The sequence below is a fragment of the Lissotriton vulgaris genome, chromosome 12 (genome assembly GCF_964263255.1).
Source record: "Lissotriton vulgaris chromosome 12, aLisVul1.2, whole genome shotgun sequence".
In the NCBI taxonomy this organism is placed as follows: domain Eukaryota; kingdom Metazoa; phylum Chordata; class Amphibia; order Caudata; family Salamandridae; genus Lissotriton; species Lissotriton vulgaris.
Genome location: NC_141700.1, coordinates 164021794 through 164041596, shown reverse-complemented (window position 1 = coordinate 164041596; position 19803 = coordinate 164021794). Strand labels below are relative to the sequence as shown.

General features: G+C 49.6%; 1 protein-coding gene across 2 annotated transcripts in view; it reads left to right on the top strand.

Annotated features, from left to right (window-relative positions):
- The window catches only part of AMFR (autocrine motility factor receptor), a 400143-nt gene that overhangs the window by 186611 nt on the left and 193729 nt on the right, over window positions 1-19803 (top strand). For both annotated transcript variants that reach the window (XM_086947689.1, XM_086947688.1), the window contains exon 8: window positions 11965-12075. In XM_086947689.1, coding sequence (XP_086803815.1) covers window positions 11965-12075 — 111 coding nt within the window. The remainder of the gene's footprint in view (window positions 1-11964; window positions 12076-19803) is intronic.

Sequence of the window (19803 nt, the reverse complement as noted above, 5' to 3'; positions counted from 1 at the left end):
TCAGCTATCACATCCCTCTAGAACCTTCCTGTCAGGAGCCTCAGTCCCTCAGATTTTCTACCGTACGTTGTGCTAAGGGAGTCTCCACCTAAGTTCTCCTCAGGTTTCTTTCTTCAATCTTATCTCTTCACAATTTTGGATTACTTTCAATCAATCAAGGCATTTATATAGCATGCTACTCACCCGGAGGGTCTCAAGGCGCTTGGGGGAGGGGGGTCTGCTACTGCTCGAACAGCCAGGTCTTGAGTTGCTTCCTGAAGGAAAGGCGATCTTGGGTCAGGCGGAGGTGGATGGGGAGGGAGTACCAAGTCTTGGCTGCCAGGTAGGAGAAGGATCTTCCTCCCATGGTGGCTCTTCGGATGTGTGGAACGGCGGCGAGTGCTTGGCTGGTCGATCGTAGCTGACGGGTGGGAGTGTAGAAGGTCAGGCGGTTGTTGAGGTACCTGGGGCCCAGGTCGTTGAGGGCCTTGTGTGCGTGGGTGAGGAGTCTGAACGTGATTCCCTTGCTGACGGGGAGCCAGTGCAGGTCTTCCGGTGTCCGGAGATGTGGCTGTGTCGGGAGATGTCCAGGATGAGTCGTGCGGAGGCGTTCTGGATGCGTTGGAGTCTTTTCTGTAGTTTTGCTGTGGTTCTGGTGTAGAGGGTGTTTCCCTAGTTCAGTCGGCTGGTGACGAGAGCCTGGGTTACCGTCTCCCTGGTTTCGTGGGGATCCATCGGAAGATCTTTCCGAGCATGCGTAGGATGTTAAAACATGAAGATGAGACGGCGTTGACTTGTCTGGTCATCAAGAGGGAGGAGTCCAGGATGAAGCCCAGGTTGCGTGGGTGGTCCGTTGGTTTGGGTGCGCTGCCCAGGGCAGGGGGCCACCAGGAGTCGTCCCAGGCAGAGAAGGATGGTCCAAGGATGAGGACTTCCGTCTTGTCTGAGTTCAGTTTCAGGCAGCTGTTCATCATCCACTCTGCTACATCTTTCATCCCTTCGTGTAGGTTGGTTCTGGCGGTGGCTGGGTCGTTGGTGAGGGAGAGGATCAGCTGGGTGTCGTCGGCGTAGGAGATGATGTTGAGGTTGTGTTGGCGTGCGATGGCTGCGAGAGGGCTCATGTAGACGTTGAAGAGGGTGGGGCTGAGTGATGATCCTTGTGGTACGCCGCAGATGACTACGGTGGCCTAGCATCTGAACGGGGGGAGGCGGACTCTCTGGGTTCTTCCGGCGAGGAACGAGATGATCCACTCTAGTGCCTTCTCTTGGATTCCTATGTTGCTGAGGCGCTGTACTAGGGTGCGGTGGCAGACAGTATCGAACGCTGCGGAGAGGTCCAGGAGGATGAGGGACGCTGTTTCCCCATTGTCGAGCAGGGCTCAGATGTCGTCAGTGGCTGCGATGAGGGTGGTCTCGGTGCTGTGGTTGGCTCGGAAGTCGGACTGCAAGTGGTTGAGGGATCCGTTCGTCTCAAGGAAGGCGGCAAGCTGATTGTTGACGGTCTTCTCTATGACTTTGACAGGAAAAGGGAGGAGCAAGATGGGGCGGGGTCTGCTGATGGTTTCTTCAGGAGGGCGCTGAGTTCGGCATGCTTCCAGCTCTCCGGGAAGATGGCGGTGTTGAAGGAGCAGTTGATGATGTCCCGGAGTTGGGGTGCGATGACGGAGTCGGCCTTGTTGAAGATGTGGTGGGGCATGGGTCGGTTGGTGATCCGGAGTGAATGGTGTTCATCGTGTGGATGGTGTCTTCGGTGCTGACCGGGGTCCAGGCGCGGAGGGTGCTGGGTGGTGCGTCGGTTTGGTGGTTAGGTGCGTGGTCTGTGCTCCGAAGCTATTGTGTATGTCGGCGTTCTTGCTGTGGAAGAACGAGGCAAGAGAGTCAGGTCTTGTGAGGGAGTGATGTAGTTATTTGCTGCGCTGGGGTTGGAGAGCTCTTTGACGATGCTGAAGAGTTCCTTTCTGTTGTGTGCGTTGTGGTCTAGTCGTTCCTTGAATGCTGTCTTCTTGGTGGTGTGGTTCAGCTGGTGGTGTTTGCGGGAGGCGTGCTTGAGGGCGGTCATGTTGTCTGTGGTCGGGTCTTTGCGCCAGGCTTTCTCGAGGGTGCGGTAGTTCTTCTTGGATTTTTTGAGGTCGTCGTTGAACCAGGAGGCTTTCTTGCTGCCGGGCCTGCTGGGATGGTTTTTCAGGGGTGCGAGGTCGTCAGCGCAGTTGGTGATCCACTGTGCGAGGTTGTTGGCTGCTTGGTTGGGGTCCGTTGAGCTGGCAGGAGGGTTCCGGTTCAGAGATGTGGTGAGCTGGTCGGTTTAATAAAAATAGTGGATATGGCTGATCCTCAGAAGAAAGGTCTCTTCAGAGCATGTAGTTCTTGTGGTAAAAAGAGGTTATATGTTGAAGACCAGCACAAGACCTGCGTATATTGCCTGTATTCAGACCATTCACCAAAGGTTTGCAAAATTTGTAGAACATTTTCTACAAAAACTCTTAAAGACAGAGAAGGACTTCTTTTACTCTGGCTTAACAGGCTCAAGAACAAAGTCAATTTGGAGTCTTCAGAAGAAGGTGAGAATTCTTCAGTTTCCTCTAAGCTGTCTTTAAAAAGGCCAAGGGTGGCTTCCCCTAGCCCTCCAGACGCTCCTCCAAAGAAGGCTGCAAAAAAGTGTTCAGAGGCCCAGTCATCAGCGTCTGACAAGGAGGTTCATACCTTCAAAAAGCCTGCGCCGTCGTCGACGACCACCTCGTCGACGCCATGATGGGTGCAAAAGAAGGCTATGTTTCCCGTCTACGTCTCGACAACGACAGTATCGTAGACGACGGCATCGTCGACGTTTACTTCATCGACGACGACTACACCATCATCGACGGCGGGTAAGCCCTTGTCGTCGATGATTATTATTATTATTAAAAAATCGTCGTCGATGCCCAAAATCTCGTCTTTATTGTCGACGAGAACATCGTCGATGAATGTGCCGTCGACGAAGGCATCGACGACGAAGGCGTCACCGTCGACAGTGACATCGTCGACGAAAGCGACGACGACGAAGGACATACCGTCGACAGCCACTCTGTGGACGAAGACGCCGTCGACGACTCAGTGGAAACAGTCGACGACTATTCCCCCGTCGACGAGAAAGTTCCAAGAGCTACAATCTGTGGACAATAGGTCGTCCACGATCCTGCCGTCGACGAGCCCTTTATTGATGACTGAAGCTGAGTCACAACCAGCTTCTCTAAGGGTAAAGATCTCAAAAACGGCAGTCACACCGGAATTGACGTCCCCAAGCCGAGTGCAAGGTTTACCTCTGGCTTGTCTCGTGCAAGATGAGGAGTCGGATCAGGAGGATATAATGCAGGCTCACAGCCCATCTGATCTGGTGGTCAAATGCCACAGCTCTGGCGAGGAAATTGCCCAGGAGCATATTGTTCAGACGCAGGTTACGCCCATGGTCTGTCTACCAGCATCTATAGTGTCTGATTTGAGGTTTCTAAGACAGGACTATAAGCAAAGGTTCCCAGAGTCATCAGCTCCTCCAGCAGCGGGGACTGCTCCATCTCCACGGCCTAGACCACCATCCTTAGTGCTCCAACGGGAAAGGGAACCATTGCCAGATCCTCAATCTACTGACGATGAGGAAGAACTACCAGAAGAGGGTGAGGTCCAGGATGACCAATCTAATCATGATGATGATGATGATTACATCATTTCTTCTCCAGCATCCCCTGAGCCAGCTACTTAAGATTCTCCTCCTGTGGACATAGGTGGTTTCCACAATCTGGTGGAGAGGGCTGCAAAAAGGTTCTACATGACAATGGAGTCTCAGGAAAAAGACTGTTTCCTATATGACTTAAAGGAGCCGCTTAAGAAAACAGTGAGATCAATTCCGATAATCGATCATATATGGGATCAGGGTGTGCTGTTAATGCAGACTCCAGCCTCAGTCTCGGCAGTTGTTCCAAGGCTGGCCAAAAAATACAAGGCCCCAACATCGGCACCAACCTGCCTTACAGGACACCCCAAACCGGACTCTGTGGTGACACAGGCGGCGCAGAAAAATTCAAGGAATCCTTCCTCTTTGTTGACAGCTCCACCAGAAAAGGAGGGCAGGAAACTGGACAATATAGGAAAGCGGTCTTCCTCCATGTCAGCAATGACAGTGAAAGTGGCAAATACTATTGCACTCTTAGGAAGGTATAATAGGCAGTTGTGGGCAGATATTGCTCCGTATTTATCTGAACTGCCAGATGCCACAAAAGAGGAAGTTCAATCACTTCTTCTGGAGGGTCAAACATCGGCATCTGAGTTGATTGACTGTGCTATGGATGTAGCAATGACTGGATTCAGACAGCTGGCAGGGGCAGCGGTATTGCGAAGGCAGGGATGGCTCAAGGCTACCTCATTTCGACAGGAGGTGCAATCTAAAGTCTTAGACATGCCAATGATGGACAACACCTGTTTGGAGCCAAAATCAATGAAGTTCTTCAAGCAATGAAAAAGGACACGGACACGGCAAGAGCGCTGGGCACGCTACAATTTAAAAACCAGTCTTTTCGAGGGAACAGGAGCAGAGGACAATCCTCTTACAGAAGTAATTTTCAGAACAGATCCTCGTATTTTTACAACCAGGGTAAATCCCAATACCAGCAACGTCAGCAACAAGGGCGGCAGCCCTCTTTTGGGAAGTCCAACTTTAGAGGCAAAAACCAACGGAAGAACACTGGCGGACGCCAATGACCTATTCCTACAGCCAGTCCATCCCTCGTCTCCTTCTTTGAAAATTGGAGGAAAACTGACCCATTTCCTCTACAATTGGAGAAGAATTACAACGGACCGGTGGGTCCTTCAATTAATTCAATTTGGCCATTCCATAGAATTCCAAAATATCCCTCCAAAAACTCCTCCTCGCCCAATGCGACACAAAAACCTGTGACTACTTCTTCAAGAACTCTCAATTATGCTGAAGAAAGGAGCAATAGAGAGAGTACCGTTGGCTCACCAGGGGAGAGGATTTTACTCCCGCTTCTTCCTGATTCAAAAGAAGGAGAAGAAATGGAGGCCCATTCTAGACCTCAGGGCGCTGAATGCATTCTTAAAGAGGCAGTCGTCCGCATGGTCACGAATCACAAGATCTTGGGTCTCCTAGAGGAGGGGGATTTCATGATGTCTTTGGACCTACAAGACGCATACTTTCACGTCCCAATCCACAAAACTCACAGAAAATTCCTGAGATTTGCAGTGGCGGGCCAGCATTTTCAATTCTGTGTCCTCCCTTTTGGCCTGAAGTCGGCACCCCGTATCTTCACCAAGTGTCTTTCCCCGGTGGCAGCATTCCTCAGGCAGCATGGCCACCAAGTCTTCCCATATTTAGACGACTGGCTGGTGAAGGCGCCATCCTTGGCAGGCGCAACCAAATCCTCCAACGCCTGTCTGAATCTCTTCAAAAACTTGGGTCTTGCACTCAACCAAGAAAAATCCACTTTGCATCCCTCCCGGGTCCTCACCTTTCTCGGAGCGACACTAAATAGAGAAGATGCAAAGGCATTCCCATCTCAGGAGAGGAAACGCAAGCTAGTCACTCTGGCCGCATCAGTGGCTTCAAAGAAAACTTTGCCAGTCCGTACCTTCAAATCCCTCTTGGGAATGATGTCCTCGTGCATCCTACTCGTACCGCACTGTCGTCTTCGAATGCGTCCGCTTCAGGAGGCTTTGTCCAGGCAGTGGACGCAAAGCACAGGATCGTTCGAAGACCGCATAACGATAACAATGCAAATCACCAAGGCATTGCAGTGGTGGAGGTCAATCAAGAACCTCTCACGGGGATTGCCGTTCCTGCTTCCAGCTGCTCCTCACGTCATTACAACGGACGCCTCCCTGGAGGGCTGGGGAGCAGTCCTACAGGAATTAAGGATCAGTGGCAGATGATCCGAGCCGGAAAAGCAGCTCCACATCAACCTCCTGGAGCTGAGGGCCGTCTTCCTAGCCTTGCAGTCCTTCTTGCCAAGGATCAAGAACTCCCTAGTGCTCGTCAGGACCGACAACACTACGACGATGCACTACCTGAACAAACAGGGAGGGACGCGTTCGCTAACACTCTCTCGCGAATCGCAAAAGATCTGGAATTGGCTCATTCTCCAAAACATATTGTTGAAAGCGGAGTTTCGTCCCAGGCAAGGACAAGGTCATCGCAGACGCGCTGAGCAGGCAGAGGACTCTGTCACACGAATGGGAGCTGGACCAGACGTCCATCGCTCGAATCTTTTCCAAGTGGGGATCGCCGCAAATCGATCTATTTGCGATCAGGGAGAACGCCAAATGCCAAAACTTCGCAAGTTGGCATCCCTAGTCAGGGTCTCTCAGGAATGCATTTTCCATTGCATAGCGCAACGTCTTTGCGTACGCATTTCCTCAATTTCCAATGCTTCCCAGAGTCCTCAGAAAGATGAAAGCGGAGCCTTGCACTTTAATTCTGATAGCCCCATTCTGGCCGAGACAACATTGGTTCACAGAACTGCATAGTCTATCGCTGAAGCCGCCGATCCATCTACGTCAACATCCATCTCTGCTCACGATGAGCAACAAGCAGATTCAACATCCGGATCTGAAATCTCTCAGGTTATCGGCCTGTCTCCTGAGTACAGAGAATTCAGCAGTTAAGCATTTTGCAGGCTTGTAAGGATATCCTGGCCAAAGCAAGAGCGGACAGCACTAACAAGACGTATTCCCTGAAGTGGATACACTTTTGCATCTGGTGTGCGGGCAGGGGTCTACGTCCTTTTTCCACCTCTCCAGAACAAATTTTACCCTACCTGCTACATCTGGCGCAGTCAGGCCTTGCCCACTCCTCCATAAAGGTACACCTGGCGGCGATATCAAGATTTAAAAGATCCTCGAAAGGGCCCTCTCTCTGGTCTAGTAGACTAATAAAACAATTCCTTAAAGGTCTGTATAGATCTTTCCCTCAAGTACGGATGGTCCCTCCAACATGGCATCTCAATGTGGTTCTTAACCAACTGATGAAACACCCTTTTGAACCCATTCACAGGGCAGCCTAAAGTACATCTCATGGAAGATGGCTCTCCTCCTGGCGCTTACATCAGCAAGGAGGATCAGTGGAATGCAGGCTTTTTCCATCCAAGAACACTTCCTGCAGTTTAAGGACGACAGGGTGATTTTAAGAACCAATCCTAGGTTTATTCCGAAGATCCCGTCGGACTTCCACTTAAATGAGCCTGTGATTCTCAGATCATTCTTTCCAAATCCCAGCACTGCAGCTGAGAGATTGCTGCATTCATTGTACCTTAAAAGATGTCTAAAGTTTTATATTGATAAGACCAAGAATTTCAGAAAGTCTAATCAACTCTTCATAGCCTTCAGTGGACCTAGGCAGGGTCTACCGCTTACCAAACAAAGCATCTCCAGATGGATCTCTTTGGCGATTGTTTTTTGTCACGACAGAGCCGGACAGCCTTTACACTCTAAAATCAGGGCTCACTCTACAAGAGCCATGTCTACATCTATGGCACTATTTGCAGGAGTGCCAGTTATCGACATCTGCAGGGCGGCAACATGGAAGTCGCCGCATACCTTCACCAGGCACTACTGCCTTGATACAGAGCTGATGAAGGATGCAGCAGTGGGACAAGCAGTGCTACGCCATCTATTCCAGTAAGGTGAGCCTTCCTCCATCCCCCCATCCTTTTCTGGTATGCACATTTCTTTGCTAATGCTTATTGTTGATGTCTATTGATGGTTCATAGTCGCCTGATATGCATTATCTAAGGACTTGTATATACTGTTCCATCAGAAATGTGCAAAATATATTGCTTGCTACTCTGATTCAGGCATGTGAATCTATGAAAGACACCCATAATACTGGATAAGAAATGCGTTACTTACCTGTAACTGCAGTTATCCAGTATTGGTGCCTTTCATAGATTCACATGCAACCCTCCCGCCTTCCCTGGAAGGACTCACCTCTCTCTCTCTCTCTCTCTCTCTCTCTCCCTCTCTCTCTCTTTCTACCAATGTCACGCCTACTTAGCTTAGTGCGTACGAAAATCTGAGGGACTGAGGCTCCTGACAGGAAGGTTCTAGAGGGAGGTGATAGCTGATTGGCTCTCTTCTAGAGTTTGGTCCTTTTTACAAAAGGACATAGATAGGCTGCAAAGGTGAGGTCCATAGGCCTACTTTTCTCTATATTTGTCTATAGGACATTACTTTTCTATATACCGGAGACTCCAGTCTCGACGACTGGGAATGATTCAGGCATGTGAATCTATGAAAGACACCAATACTGGATAACTGCAGTTACAGGTAAGTAACACATTTCTTATATAGTTTCACAAGGGCACAGTTTCCAATCTCTCTGTCACATTGTTATGGTATTTAGAAGGCCTCTTTAATGACCTGTAGGTTTCCCAGTGCAATTTACCTAGTGTCCACCAGTGGTTTGGAGCCTCCCCTCCAGGCAAGTTGGTGGTGTCCACACATGAACATTAGAAGCTGGCGGTGGAGCCTCTGGCGCTGCTGATCCGGTCCGGGGTCTCCTTCAGCGGTTTGCGGACACCATCTGGCCCGCATTATATCTCGCTATATGCTGATGACCTGCTGCTCTTCCTCGAGGACCCGAATGCCGCTTTGAATGGGGCTGCGACGGCACTAACGTCTTTTGGGGAGGTCTCGGGCCTTCGGGTGAACTGGACCAAGACTTGTCTGTTCCCGGTTCGCAGGGGAACGCCCAGACCTGACATCAGTGGGGAAATTAGGTGGGAATCCAGCTGCTTCAAGTACCTGGGGGTATACATATACCACGACCCCACCAACCTCCTGGATGGGAACATAGCCCGCTGTACTCGCGCGTTGCGTGGTAGTATGGAATTTTGGGCTACCCTGCCGCTTTCGGTGGCAGGGCGGATTGCTCTATTGAAAATGGTGGCACTCCCCCGGTTGCTCTACTACTTTCGAGTGCTTCCGATTTGGATCCCGCCGGCCACCTTTCGGCTATTGCGATCCATGGTGGTGGGATTCCTCTGGGGTTCGGGCCGCCGGAGAGTGGCTCTCAGGACCCTGATGAGGTCAAAGTCTGAGGGTGGCCTTGCGGTGCCGGATTTTGAGAAATATTACCTGGCGGCGCAATTGCAGACCTTCACCCAGGAGGTCGCAAGGGAGTTTCGTGGCCCGGAGATTGGGAGGGGCACGGGGATGCCCAGGCATGTTATCTCCTTCATCACACTGCGGCAACGTTTGGCCCTGCAGGACCTGACCCTCGAAGAAAAGACCATTCGATTATGCTGGAATCGCGCCCACGTCCGGGGACAGTTAAGGCTTCCGTATGCACCAGAAATACCGCTTGGGATGCTGACGGCCCTGCCTCACGGGGGAGATTGGTCACGCCTAGGGCAGTGGGAGGACGCGGGATTGCAATTGGTGGGGGACCTTTATGAGGACGGGGTGTTACTGCCCTTCCAAGAGATCCTAGACCGTTTCGATGTTCCCCGAGGCGACTTCCTCTTGCACACGGCTCTGGTCCGAGCGATTCAGGCGCATTGGAAAAGTGGGTTGGAGGAACCGCCTACATCTCCGGTGTGCCAGTATGTTATGATGTCCGCGGGGACGATCAAGACAGTCACGTGCCTGTATAGCAGACTGGTATACAGTCTGCTATATGTCGGACTCGTTGGGAGGCCGACATAGGGAAAGAGATACCGGAGACGACCTGGTCACAACTCATGCGCCAAGCCTGGAAGGGCGTACGTCATGCCCGATTCCAACTGGTTCATTTTTACATACTCCACAGAGCCTATTTGACCCCGGCGAAGATTCAGCAGTACTTCGCCACGGATTCAGCAGAGTGCCCCAGGTGCCGGGCGCCTGAGGCGGACCTCCTTCATATGTTGTGGTCCTGCCCGGCGCTGTCCTCCTATTGGCTTGTGATAGAGGATACTCTGAATAGGGTAACGGGGAGATCTTTATCGGTCGACGCGGCGGTGGGGCTCTTACACTGGTTCCCGCACACCCCAAAAAATAAAATTTCGAGTAAATTTATTGATTTGGGGCTTATCCTCGCTAAACGGGAGGTGACCAGGAATTGGAAGGCAAGAGTTGGTCCGACGGGAGTTAGGTGGCACAGCGAACTTCTGAAATGGGCTGCGGGGGAGAGCACTCTGCGATACCAATTGGCTAGGCGGCAGCACAACGAGAGAGCGCTAGAATCAGCACTGGAATGGGAGACGTTAGTGCAGGCCCTTAGAGATTATTGCGCTTCCAGCGATTCCGAGGGTGAAGATGCAGCACAATCTGAGTCCCGATAACCGTTCACGATACAGATATGTATATAGTCATCTGGGGTTCTTCCCATAGGCTCTTCCTACACACACTACTACACACTGATGGCGGGGTTGGGGGGGGAATAAGTTGAATCATTGGGCTGTTGGGGGGGAGTTTATTTTGCCTTTTGGTAGGTTGATCTAGAAAAGCAGATGAAGCCCGTGGGATTATCCGGACCAGCTTCGACCTTCTATCAGATCCCCACCTGTGTTCGCCGCCCGAACCTTGGGTTGTGGGCTGAATGGCTGTGTACCCATGACGTTTTCTCACGGGGGATCGGATGTGTCTACTATTTTATTCCTGTAACTGTATTGCTGATCCGACATGTAATTTTGGCTACTTCCTGCAATAAAAATATATTTAAAAAAAAAAAAAATGAACATTAGAAGCTGCCGTACAAGAACAAACCCATCAGGTGCTTTGTCTCAGAGGAAATATACACAGACCAATACTTGCTACAGTGCTACTCTTGGTTCAATGTTTTGCTGGGGCACTGTGTTCTTCTGCAAGTCCTGGGCTAGGTCTGCCATTTTTATCAGACCTATATAGTCCCTAACCACGCAGGAAAGCTCTTTTTAATGGGCATGTACTTGAGCACTTCAAAGACACAGAGCACAAAAGCTTGCAGCCGAGATTTCTGACGAAGACTGTTCCTTCGTCGTTTGATGGCCTGTTAAACTCTTGTCACTCTAGGTCGCCCACTTTGCTCCATCACATCTCAAAGCATTGGGACTGTTGCTATGTGCCACAGACGTAGGGTGGGGGAGGTTAGGGGTTGAGGCCTTATAGCATGTAGATGCCCTAGCTGTCTGTGCTTAGTACACCTTCACTGTTCAAGGACTAGGCAATTCTTGTGCTATGTTTAATACACAGCAATAAGATCTCGTATCGGGGAGCACTGCTTAGTCAGGTCAATTCAGTCGATCACTAGAACGATGACCAACCCCTTTCTCCATTTTGTGACTAGCAGGGTCCTCCGCTTAACATTTTAGACAACTGGGGGTAGTTGCATGGGCCCTCTCACATGCTCCCAAGGTTGCTTGGTATCTCACCTTAACCACTTGGATGCTAATGACAAGGGTAACTTGTCATGCACTGCCCATTCATTTAAATGGAAATCTCATTATATGAGAAGTCTACCATTAGCATCCAAGTGGATAAGAAGAGTTTAAAAAATTTAAAAAGGCATGGGGATGTCACAGAGGCAAAACTATTCACTGTTCATGAATTTGGCAACAATTTCTGTAATGGAGAGCCGGGATTACAAGCAAGTAGCTAATTCTTCTCTGATTACACCTCTTGTAACTGTGACCCATTGTACAATATTGTCTACAAATTGGAGATATTGGTACACAGTACGAAGGATATGTACTGTTGCAACAGGTGAGTACATTTTCTGCAGCCTTGTATTTCCATGTTCATGTTGCTGAACTTTTCCATACTATTTTAGATACAGTTTCTACATCAAAGTATCAAAGTTAATGTTTTCGTACGCACCTATAAAATGGTTAAAGGTAACCTTTGTGAAATGGCATACTGTAAAGTGGTAATTGTAATGCTTTCCATCATGTCGACTGTGTGTTTTGGCTTATCTGGATTTTTATACAGGAAAAGCAATTGTTAACTACCTCTTTCATTTGACTGTTCATCTTTTAACAATTCTAGATTTGCTGTTGCCACACCTGAAGAACTCAGTGCTAATAATGATGACTGTGCCATTTGCTGGGACTCAATGCAGTCTGCACGGAAGCTACCATGTGGACACCTTTTTCACAAGTAGGTACTTGGAGGGAGACAGACTATTGATAAGATTCAAGATCAGCCTCTCATTATTAAAATAATCCTCATACTGTAAAGTATGAAGTGGAGTACAGTATTACACCTTCGTCTGGAGAAAAAGCAGAGCTTAATTCCTACGCCTTTGCTATGTTCTGAGGACCTGGACTGCCTCCCCACCCAGAATTTTCAAGCTCCCTTGCTACTGCTTCTAAAGAAGGAACTGAAGACTGTTTCTCGGCCAACACTTTGGCCATCTGTAATCCGCTGGATTACTTACCTCAACTGATTATCTCTCTGCACCATTTCCATCCCCTTGCTCTTCCTTCTCTATAGCCTTTACTTCTTCTCACTTTTACACATTGCTGCACTGAAGGTAGGTTCACACCATTTGCAGTCCCTTAATTCATACATTGATATTTTCTTACCATTCTAGTCTAAGCAAATATAACTTTATTTTCATTTCAACGCAAGGGAATGTTGTGTTCTCCTTCATGAACTCCCACCAGATTATTATCCTGTAGAATAGAGTTACCATCATTGGAACCATCAGGAGGAATGGTTTGAGGAACACTCAGTATATCTAAGAAGGTTTCTAGTAGATACCTGCCACACCTGCGACTCAGACCTTACATTGAAATCAAAACAGCAGCATCTGCTGAATTGGCTAGTTTTCCACAAAGCATCCCTTTGCTTTGCCAGTAATATCATGCAAGATTGTCCACTGTGCATCTTGCCTAAACCTACAGTGTTTCTGACCAAGCATATATGAAACTAGTGTACATTGCAAAGGTTTGTTAGAGTTTGTATTTTTGTACATCAAAGCTTCTGTCACTTGTTCCTTAAAACTTTGATGGAGGTGTGGAGATGTCTAGATGATATGCAGATGTTAGGAGGGAATTTAATCCCAGATTTACGCGAACTCACTTTATTTGTAAATATACATGCGATTGTCTCGGTATGATTTGACTCTTCTTTTGAAAGCTTTAATTTCTGTTGCAACACTGGATTCTGTACTAGTTGTTCTCGGTCTACCAGATCCTCCACATCCGAAATTCTACCATTGTTAGAGTAATCAGTTCACCCTCCTGCAGAAAAGAAGCAAAGTAGACACACGAGCATTGATGCTCACATTGTAAGAACATTTTTATTCTGTAATACATTTCTGCTCAGTAACGGCTCAAGGGTATGGGAACTTCAAATTTGCATCCTCTTTCTAAGGCAGCCTATTTTACATGCTTTCAAAGTTGACTTCTTCAAATCTGTGGAACAGACTAGCAGTTTGGGCGATGCCTCTCATGGAACTGTCCACATAAGTCACTCAATTTAAAATTAACACTTCCGTAGAGGAGCCCTTCACAGTGAGCAGCCGAAGTACAAGTCCATTGTTGGTTTTGAATAGTTTGGCAACCATGTGGGAAAACAAAGGAATGAAATCACACAAAAAATCTTGCCTTTCCCTTGATCAATGCATCCCCCCCCAGGAAGCTGTAGAAGAATGTTTTCTAGTAGTCGGAAGGAAAGAATGCTGCTTTAATATCATTTAATTATTTGTGAGTTTTATACAGCGCGAACTTGACCCGTTAGGGTATCGGAGCGCTTTACAGGAAAATCTAGCAAAAAACAGAACAGGTTTAACATCAACCAGTTAGGGAGCGAGTAGTAGGGACAAGGTGCAGGATACATGAGGGAGATAAGGCCATGTATTTACAGGTTACATATCCAAATACTCATGACACAATAACATATTACAGATTACATTAACAAATGTTCAAGACAAGGCTCCAAGTTTCTGATGGGGTAACTAGATAATCTGAAGGAAGGCAATAGATGGCCATAGATCTGGGCCATGGTGATGGTGGAGGCCAGGTTTAAGCTAGAAATGTATCCATTAAGATGGTTTTGGCCTCCCTTTTGAAGCGAGTCAGAGAGGGGATTCTTCTGATGGCAGTTGGGAGAGAGTTCCATATTCTTGGAGCATCCCCAGAGAAAGCCTGATTGTACGTTTTTTTTTTTCAAAAGTGTGCAGGTTGGAACAGGAGATCTCTGGCAGATTGAAAGATTGAAAGTTTCTGATTCCTCCGGAGAACACAAGTTTCTGCGCCAGATATGCAGGTTATTGTTATTGTTGTGTTTTTTTTTTTTTGATTTGTATCGCGCCCAATCACCTGCAGGTCTCTAGGCGCTCGGAAATCGATGGTAAGAATAATAATTTGGCAATCACAGAAAGAAAAGGCATCCACTGGCCTATATAGCACTCATGGTTCTTCTGAACAGCAGTGTTTTTAGCACCTTTCTAAACCATAGGAGATTCCCTTCCCTGCGCAGCGTCTCAGGTAGTGTATTCCATAACTGAGGGACTAACACGGAGAAGGCTCTCCCTCCCTTGGTTACAAGTTTGTACCGGGGACAGACCAAAAACTGAGAGTCTGAGGATCTAAGAGTTCTCATTGGACTGTACACCACCAAGCGATCTTTAATGTAGGGGGGTGCCAGACTTGTGAGCTTTGCACAGATTTTTAAATTCCACTCGCTCTTTGATAGGGAGCCAGTGCAGGCTCTGTAGCAGGGGAGATGCTTTAGTTCGTTTTGGGAGCCTGAAGATGAGTCGTGCAGCGTCGTTCATGACGACTTCTAGCCTAATTGTCAGGGTTTTCGGCAGGCAGAGATAGAGAGCATTACCGTAATCTATCCTTGAAATAACAGTGGCTGCTACGATTGAGCGCATCATGGATTGAGAGAGGACGGGAGCTAGCTTCCGTAGCTGTCGGATGATATTCGTGCAGCTTCCCACCACAGACGAGATCTGACTGGCCATTGATAGATCGCAGTCCAGTTTGATCCCCACGCTCTTTACATTCAGGCTAGGTTTTGGAGCCGGGCCTAACTCCGCAGGCCAGTAGAGGTCACACCATGGTGAGGTGGTAGATGGAATCACCAAAACCTCGGTCTTATCTGGGTTAATTTTCGAAAGATTTTCGGTCATCCATTGTACCGTGTACCTCAAGATATTCTGGGCTTGGAGTTGTGCGGCGCTTGTATTATCGACACTCATCAACAGCTGTGTGTCGTCCGCATAGGTAAATACTCTACAGCCCATGCTCGCCAAGGAAGCAATCGGAGGTTGCAGGTAGAGATTAAATAGAAGTGGGGACAGGGCCGAGCCCTGAGGCACCCCACATTCTAAAGTCCCCACCTCGGATGTTTCGTCCCCAAGTTGTATCTTTTGGGTCCTTCCCAAGAGGAAGGATTGCAACCATCTGAAGGCCAGTCCTTTGATCCCGAAGTCACTCAATCTTTCCAGAATCAGGGCATGGCTGACGGTATCGAACGCCACTGAAAGATCTAGCAAAATCAGGGCGCTCGGTTTCTTACAGTCAGCCATGCCTCTCAATTTATCCAGCACCGAGAGCATCACCAACTCGGTGCTGTGATGAGCTCGGAACCCTGCCTGTCGTTCATGAAGTAGGTGGTGAGACTCCAGATACATAGACAAGGATTTTAATACATGCTGTTCCAGTATTTTTGAGAGGAATGGCAGCTGAGAGATAGGCCTGTAGTTCTTTAGCACTGCAGGGTCTGCACCTGGTTTCTTCAGTAGAGGCCTTACACGTGCTTCCTTAAGTTCAGCTGGTAGATACCCTGTTTCCAGGGATCTGTTAAGGAGGGGGATGATACATTCCTCCAACAAGGGGCGGGCTACCCGGAAGACCTTGGGTGGACACGGGTCTGCTGGAGAGCCAGATTTGATTCTACCCATCAACTGCTCCAGACTCAATGTATCGATCTCTGGGAACAGTGCGATAGTACAGTCAACCGGTTTATGAGGGGCTGTGGGTATGGCCATCCCATTTGCCATGCCACTCTTTATTTCCTGGATAATAGTTCTCACTTTCTCCAAGAAGTAATCCTGGAAGATGTTGCAATTTATGGGAGACTGGGAGCTTTCGGGTTTTTTGCTCAGCTCCGACAAAATCTTAAAGGTCTCTTTCTGGACATTCGCTGCCTTACTTAGGCGGGACTCATAGTATTCTGCTTTAGCTAGAGCAATCGACTTTTTGTAGTGATTTAGAGTATAAAGCTTTGTGCGTGATGCATGCTACTTTGAGCTGTATTCTGGCCTCCAGGGGTAGCCAGTTGAGAGCTTTCAGGTGTGGGGAAATATGGTCGTATTTCCTCGTGCCGGTGAATAGTCTGGCGGCCGCATTGAGGCAGGCTCTTAGAGGTACCAGGGAGATCTTGGGTAACCCTGAGAGGGTAGAACAGCCATATTCCAGTCTGGAGATGACAAGTGCTTGGACTGCCGTTTTTAGGTCAGGAGCATCGAGGAAGGGTTTCAGTTTCCTAAGGTAGCACAGGTGGAATCTGGCTGATTTGGCCATCAAATTGATGTGTTCCTGCATGTTCAATTTGCTGTCAAGGGTGATTCCCAAGGATTTGGCCGAATCCACGATGGTTGGTGGGCAGGGCGGGGAGATCAGGAGACATTCGGTTTTCTTTCCGTTGAGTTTGAGTTCATTGGATGCGAGCCATTGGACAGTGAGTTTCAGGGCTTCGTTCAGGGAGAGAATCTCTTTGAGAGATGAGGTTTTGATGTAGATCGGAGTGTCATCAGCGTACATATGATAGGAGATATTAGCAGTGCGTAATACCTCAGTAAGCGGTTCCAGGTAGACGTTGAAGAGGATGGGGGACAGGGTTGATCCTTGATGTACTCCAACTGTGACAGGGGATGTGCCAATAGGTTGCCGTTCATAAGGAATCTCTGTGACCGGTTTTGGAGGAAGGACCTAAAGCATTCTAGAACAGTGCCATCCAATCCCATCCTGAGTTTGAGGTGTTCGAGTAGTTTTTCATGGCTGACGGTGTCGAAGGCCGAAGATGGGTCCAGGAGGATTAGGAGACAGGTTTTTCCTTGGTCAAGGGCTTGGAGAGCATCGTCAACGATGTGGAGCATAGTGGTTTTGGTGCTGTGCCCTGGTCTAAATCCAGATTGGAAGTCATCGAGCTGGTGGTAGTTGTTGATGTGTTGACTTAGCTGCTGCTGCACACATTTCTCCATCACTTTGGCCTAGAGCGGGATGTTGGAAATTGGTCTGAAGTTGTCAGGGGAGGCTGGATCCAGCAACAGTTATCTCAGAATGGGGAGGACTTGGGCGGTTTTTAGAGCGTCGGGCATCGTTCTCTGCCAGAGAGAGGCGTTAATTATTGTAGTCCAGGTAGGAATAATGGATTGGGCAACAGCTGCTAGGCAGTTGGAAGGGAGCAGGTCATTAAAATGATTGTTAGGGTTTAATGTAGATAGGATTTTAGCAACTGAGTTTTCGTCATAGACTTTGAAGTCAGTCCAGTGAGCATGGTTTTTGGGTGGAGCCTGTGGGAGCGACGTTGCTGAAAGAGGCGGTTCAGGATGTGTTGGAGGGTATGTGATGTAACTGAGTTTGTTTCCAAGGGCTGAGATTTTGTCGGCGAAGAAAGTGGAGAATTCCTCTGAGGAAATAAGCGATTTGGGGGATTTTTTTTAGGTTTTGGCCAGTTTATTAGATTGGTGTTTGACCAGTTCGAAGAGCTTGTGGGGTCTGTTCTTGGCATCCTCCAGTTCTGTTGTGAAGAATTATTTTTTAGACTTAAGTATGTTTCTGTTGTAGACATTTCTGGCCTGGCGCAGGAGTTTTAAATGTGCGGCAGAGGGCTGCTGCTTCCATAATCTTTCAGCTTGCAGGAGGGCTCTCATTATTGAGGGATTCCGTGAACCAGGGTGTTCTGTCTTTGATTTGGGTTATTTTCGGTATTTAGTGGGCTAGATCATCCAGGATGTTTGATATAGTCGCAGAGCAGTGATCGTTCAATCAATCAATCAGCATTTATATAGCGCACTACTCACCCAGAGGGTCTCAAGGCGCAAGGGGGGGGGGGTCCGCTACTGCTCAAACAGCCAGGTCTTGAGTTGCTTCCTGAAGGCGAGGTGGTCCTGGGTCAGGCGGAGGTGGGTCGGGAGGGAGTTCCAAGTCTTGGCGGCGAGGTAGGAGAAGGACCGTCCCCCTGTGGTGGCTCTTCGGATGCGGGGGACGGCGGCGAGGGCATGGCCGGTCGCTCGAAGCTGGCGTTTGGGAGTGTAGAAGTTGAGGCGGCTGTTGAGGTATCCTGGGCCTTGGTTGTGTAGGGCTTTGTGTGCGTGGGTGAGGAGACGGAAGGTGATTCTCTTGTTGACCGGGAGCCAGTGCAGGTCTCTCAGGTGTCCAGAGATGGGGCTGCGACGGGGGATGTCCAGTATGAGTCGTGCTGAGGCGTTCTGGATCCACTGGAGTCTCTTCTGGAGTTTGGCGGTGGTTCCGGCGTAGAGGGAGTTGCCGTAGTCCAGACGGCTGGTGACGAGGGCCTGGGTGACCGTCTTCCTGGTCTCGGTGGGGATCCACCGGAAGATCTTACGTAGCATGCGCAGGATGTTGAAGCATGGCGAGGAGACGGCGTTGACTTGTCTGGTCATGGAGAGGGAGGAGTCCAGGATGAAGCCCAGGTTGCGTGCGTGGTCTGTTGGTTTGGGCGCGCTGCCTAGGGCGGGGGGCCACCAGGAGTCGTCCCAGGCGGAGAGTGAAGATCCCCGGATGAGGACTTCCGTCTTGTCCGAGTTCAGTTTCAGGCGGCTGTTCTCCATCCATTCGGCTACCTCTTTCATCCCTTCGTGAAGGTTGGCTCTGGCGGTGGCGAGGTCGTTGGTGAGGGAGAGGATCAGCTGGGTGTCGTCGGCGTAGGAGATGATGTTGAGGTTGTGCTGGCGTGCGATGTCTGCGAGGGGGCTCATGTAGACGTTGAAGAGGGTTGGACTAAGCGAGGAGCCCTGAGGGACGCCGCAGATTACTTCGGTGGGTTCTGATCTGAATGGGGGGGAGACGGACTCTCTGTGTCCTTCCTGTGAGGAAGGAGATAATCCACTCCAGTGCCTTCTCCTGGATTCCGACGTTGCTGAGGCGCTGCAATAGTGTACGGTGGCAGACAGTGTCGAAGGCCGCGGAGAGGTCTAGGAGGATGAGGGCTGCTGTTTCTCCGTTGTCAAGGAGGGTTCGGATGTCATCGGTGGCTGCGATCAGGGCGGTCTCGGTGCTGTGGTTGGCCCGGAAGCCAGACTGCGAGAGGTCGAGGGATCCGTTCGTCTCGAGGAAGGCGGCCAGCTGCTTGTTGACCGTCTTCTCGATGACTTTGGCAGGGAACGGGAGCAGCGAGATAGATGGGGCGGTAGTTCTTGAGGTCGGTGGGGTCGGCTGATGGCTTCTTTAGTAGAGCGCTGAGTTCGGCGTGCTTCCAGCTCTCCGGGAAGGTGGCGGTGTCGAAGGAGGTGTTGATGATGTCCCGCAGGTGGGGTGCGATGACCGCGTCGGCCTTGTTGAAGACGTGGTGAGGGCAGGGGTCGGTCGGAGATCCGGAGTGGATGGAGTTCATTGTGCGGACAGTGTCTTCGGTGCCGATCGGGGTCCAGGCGCGGAGGGTGGTGGTGGGGGGCGGTGGTTCGGTCGTGGCGTGCGTCGGTTGCGTGCTAAAGCTGTTGTGTATGTCCGCGATCTTGTTGTGGAAGTAGGAGGCGAGGGAGTTGCAGAGGTCTTGCGAAGGGGTGATGTCGTTGTTTCCGGCGTTGGGGTTGGAGAGCTCTTTAACGATGTTGAAGAGTTCCTTGTTGTTGTGCGCGTTGTTGTCCAGTCGTTCCTTGAATGCAGTTTTCTTGGTGGCGCGGAT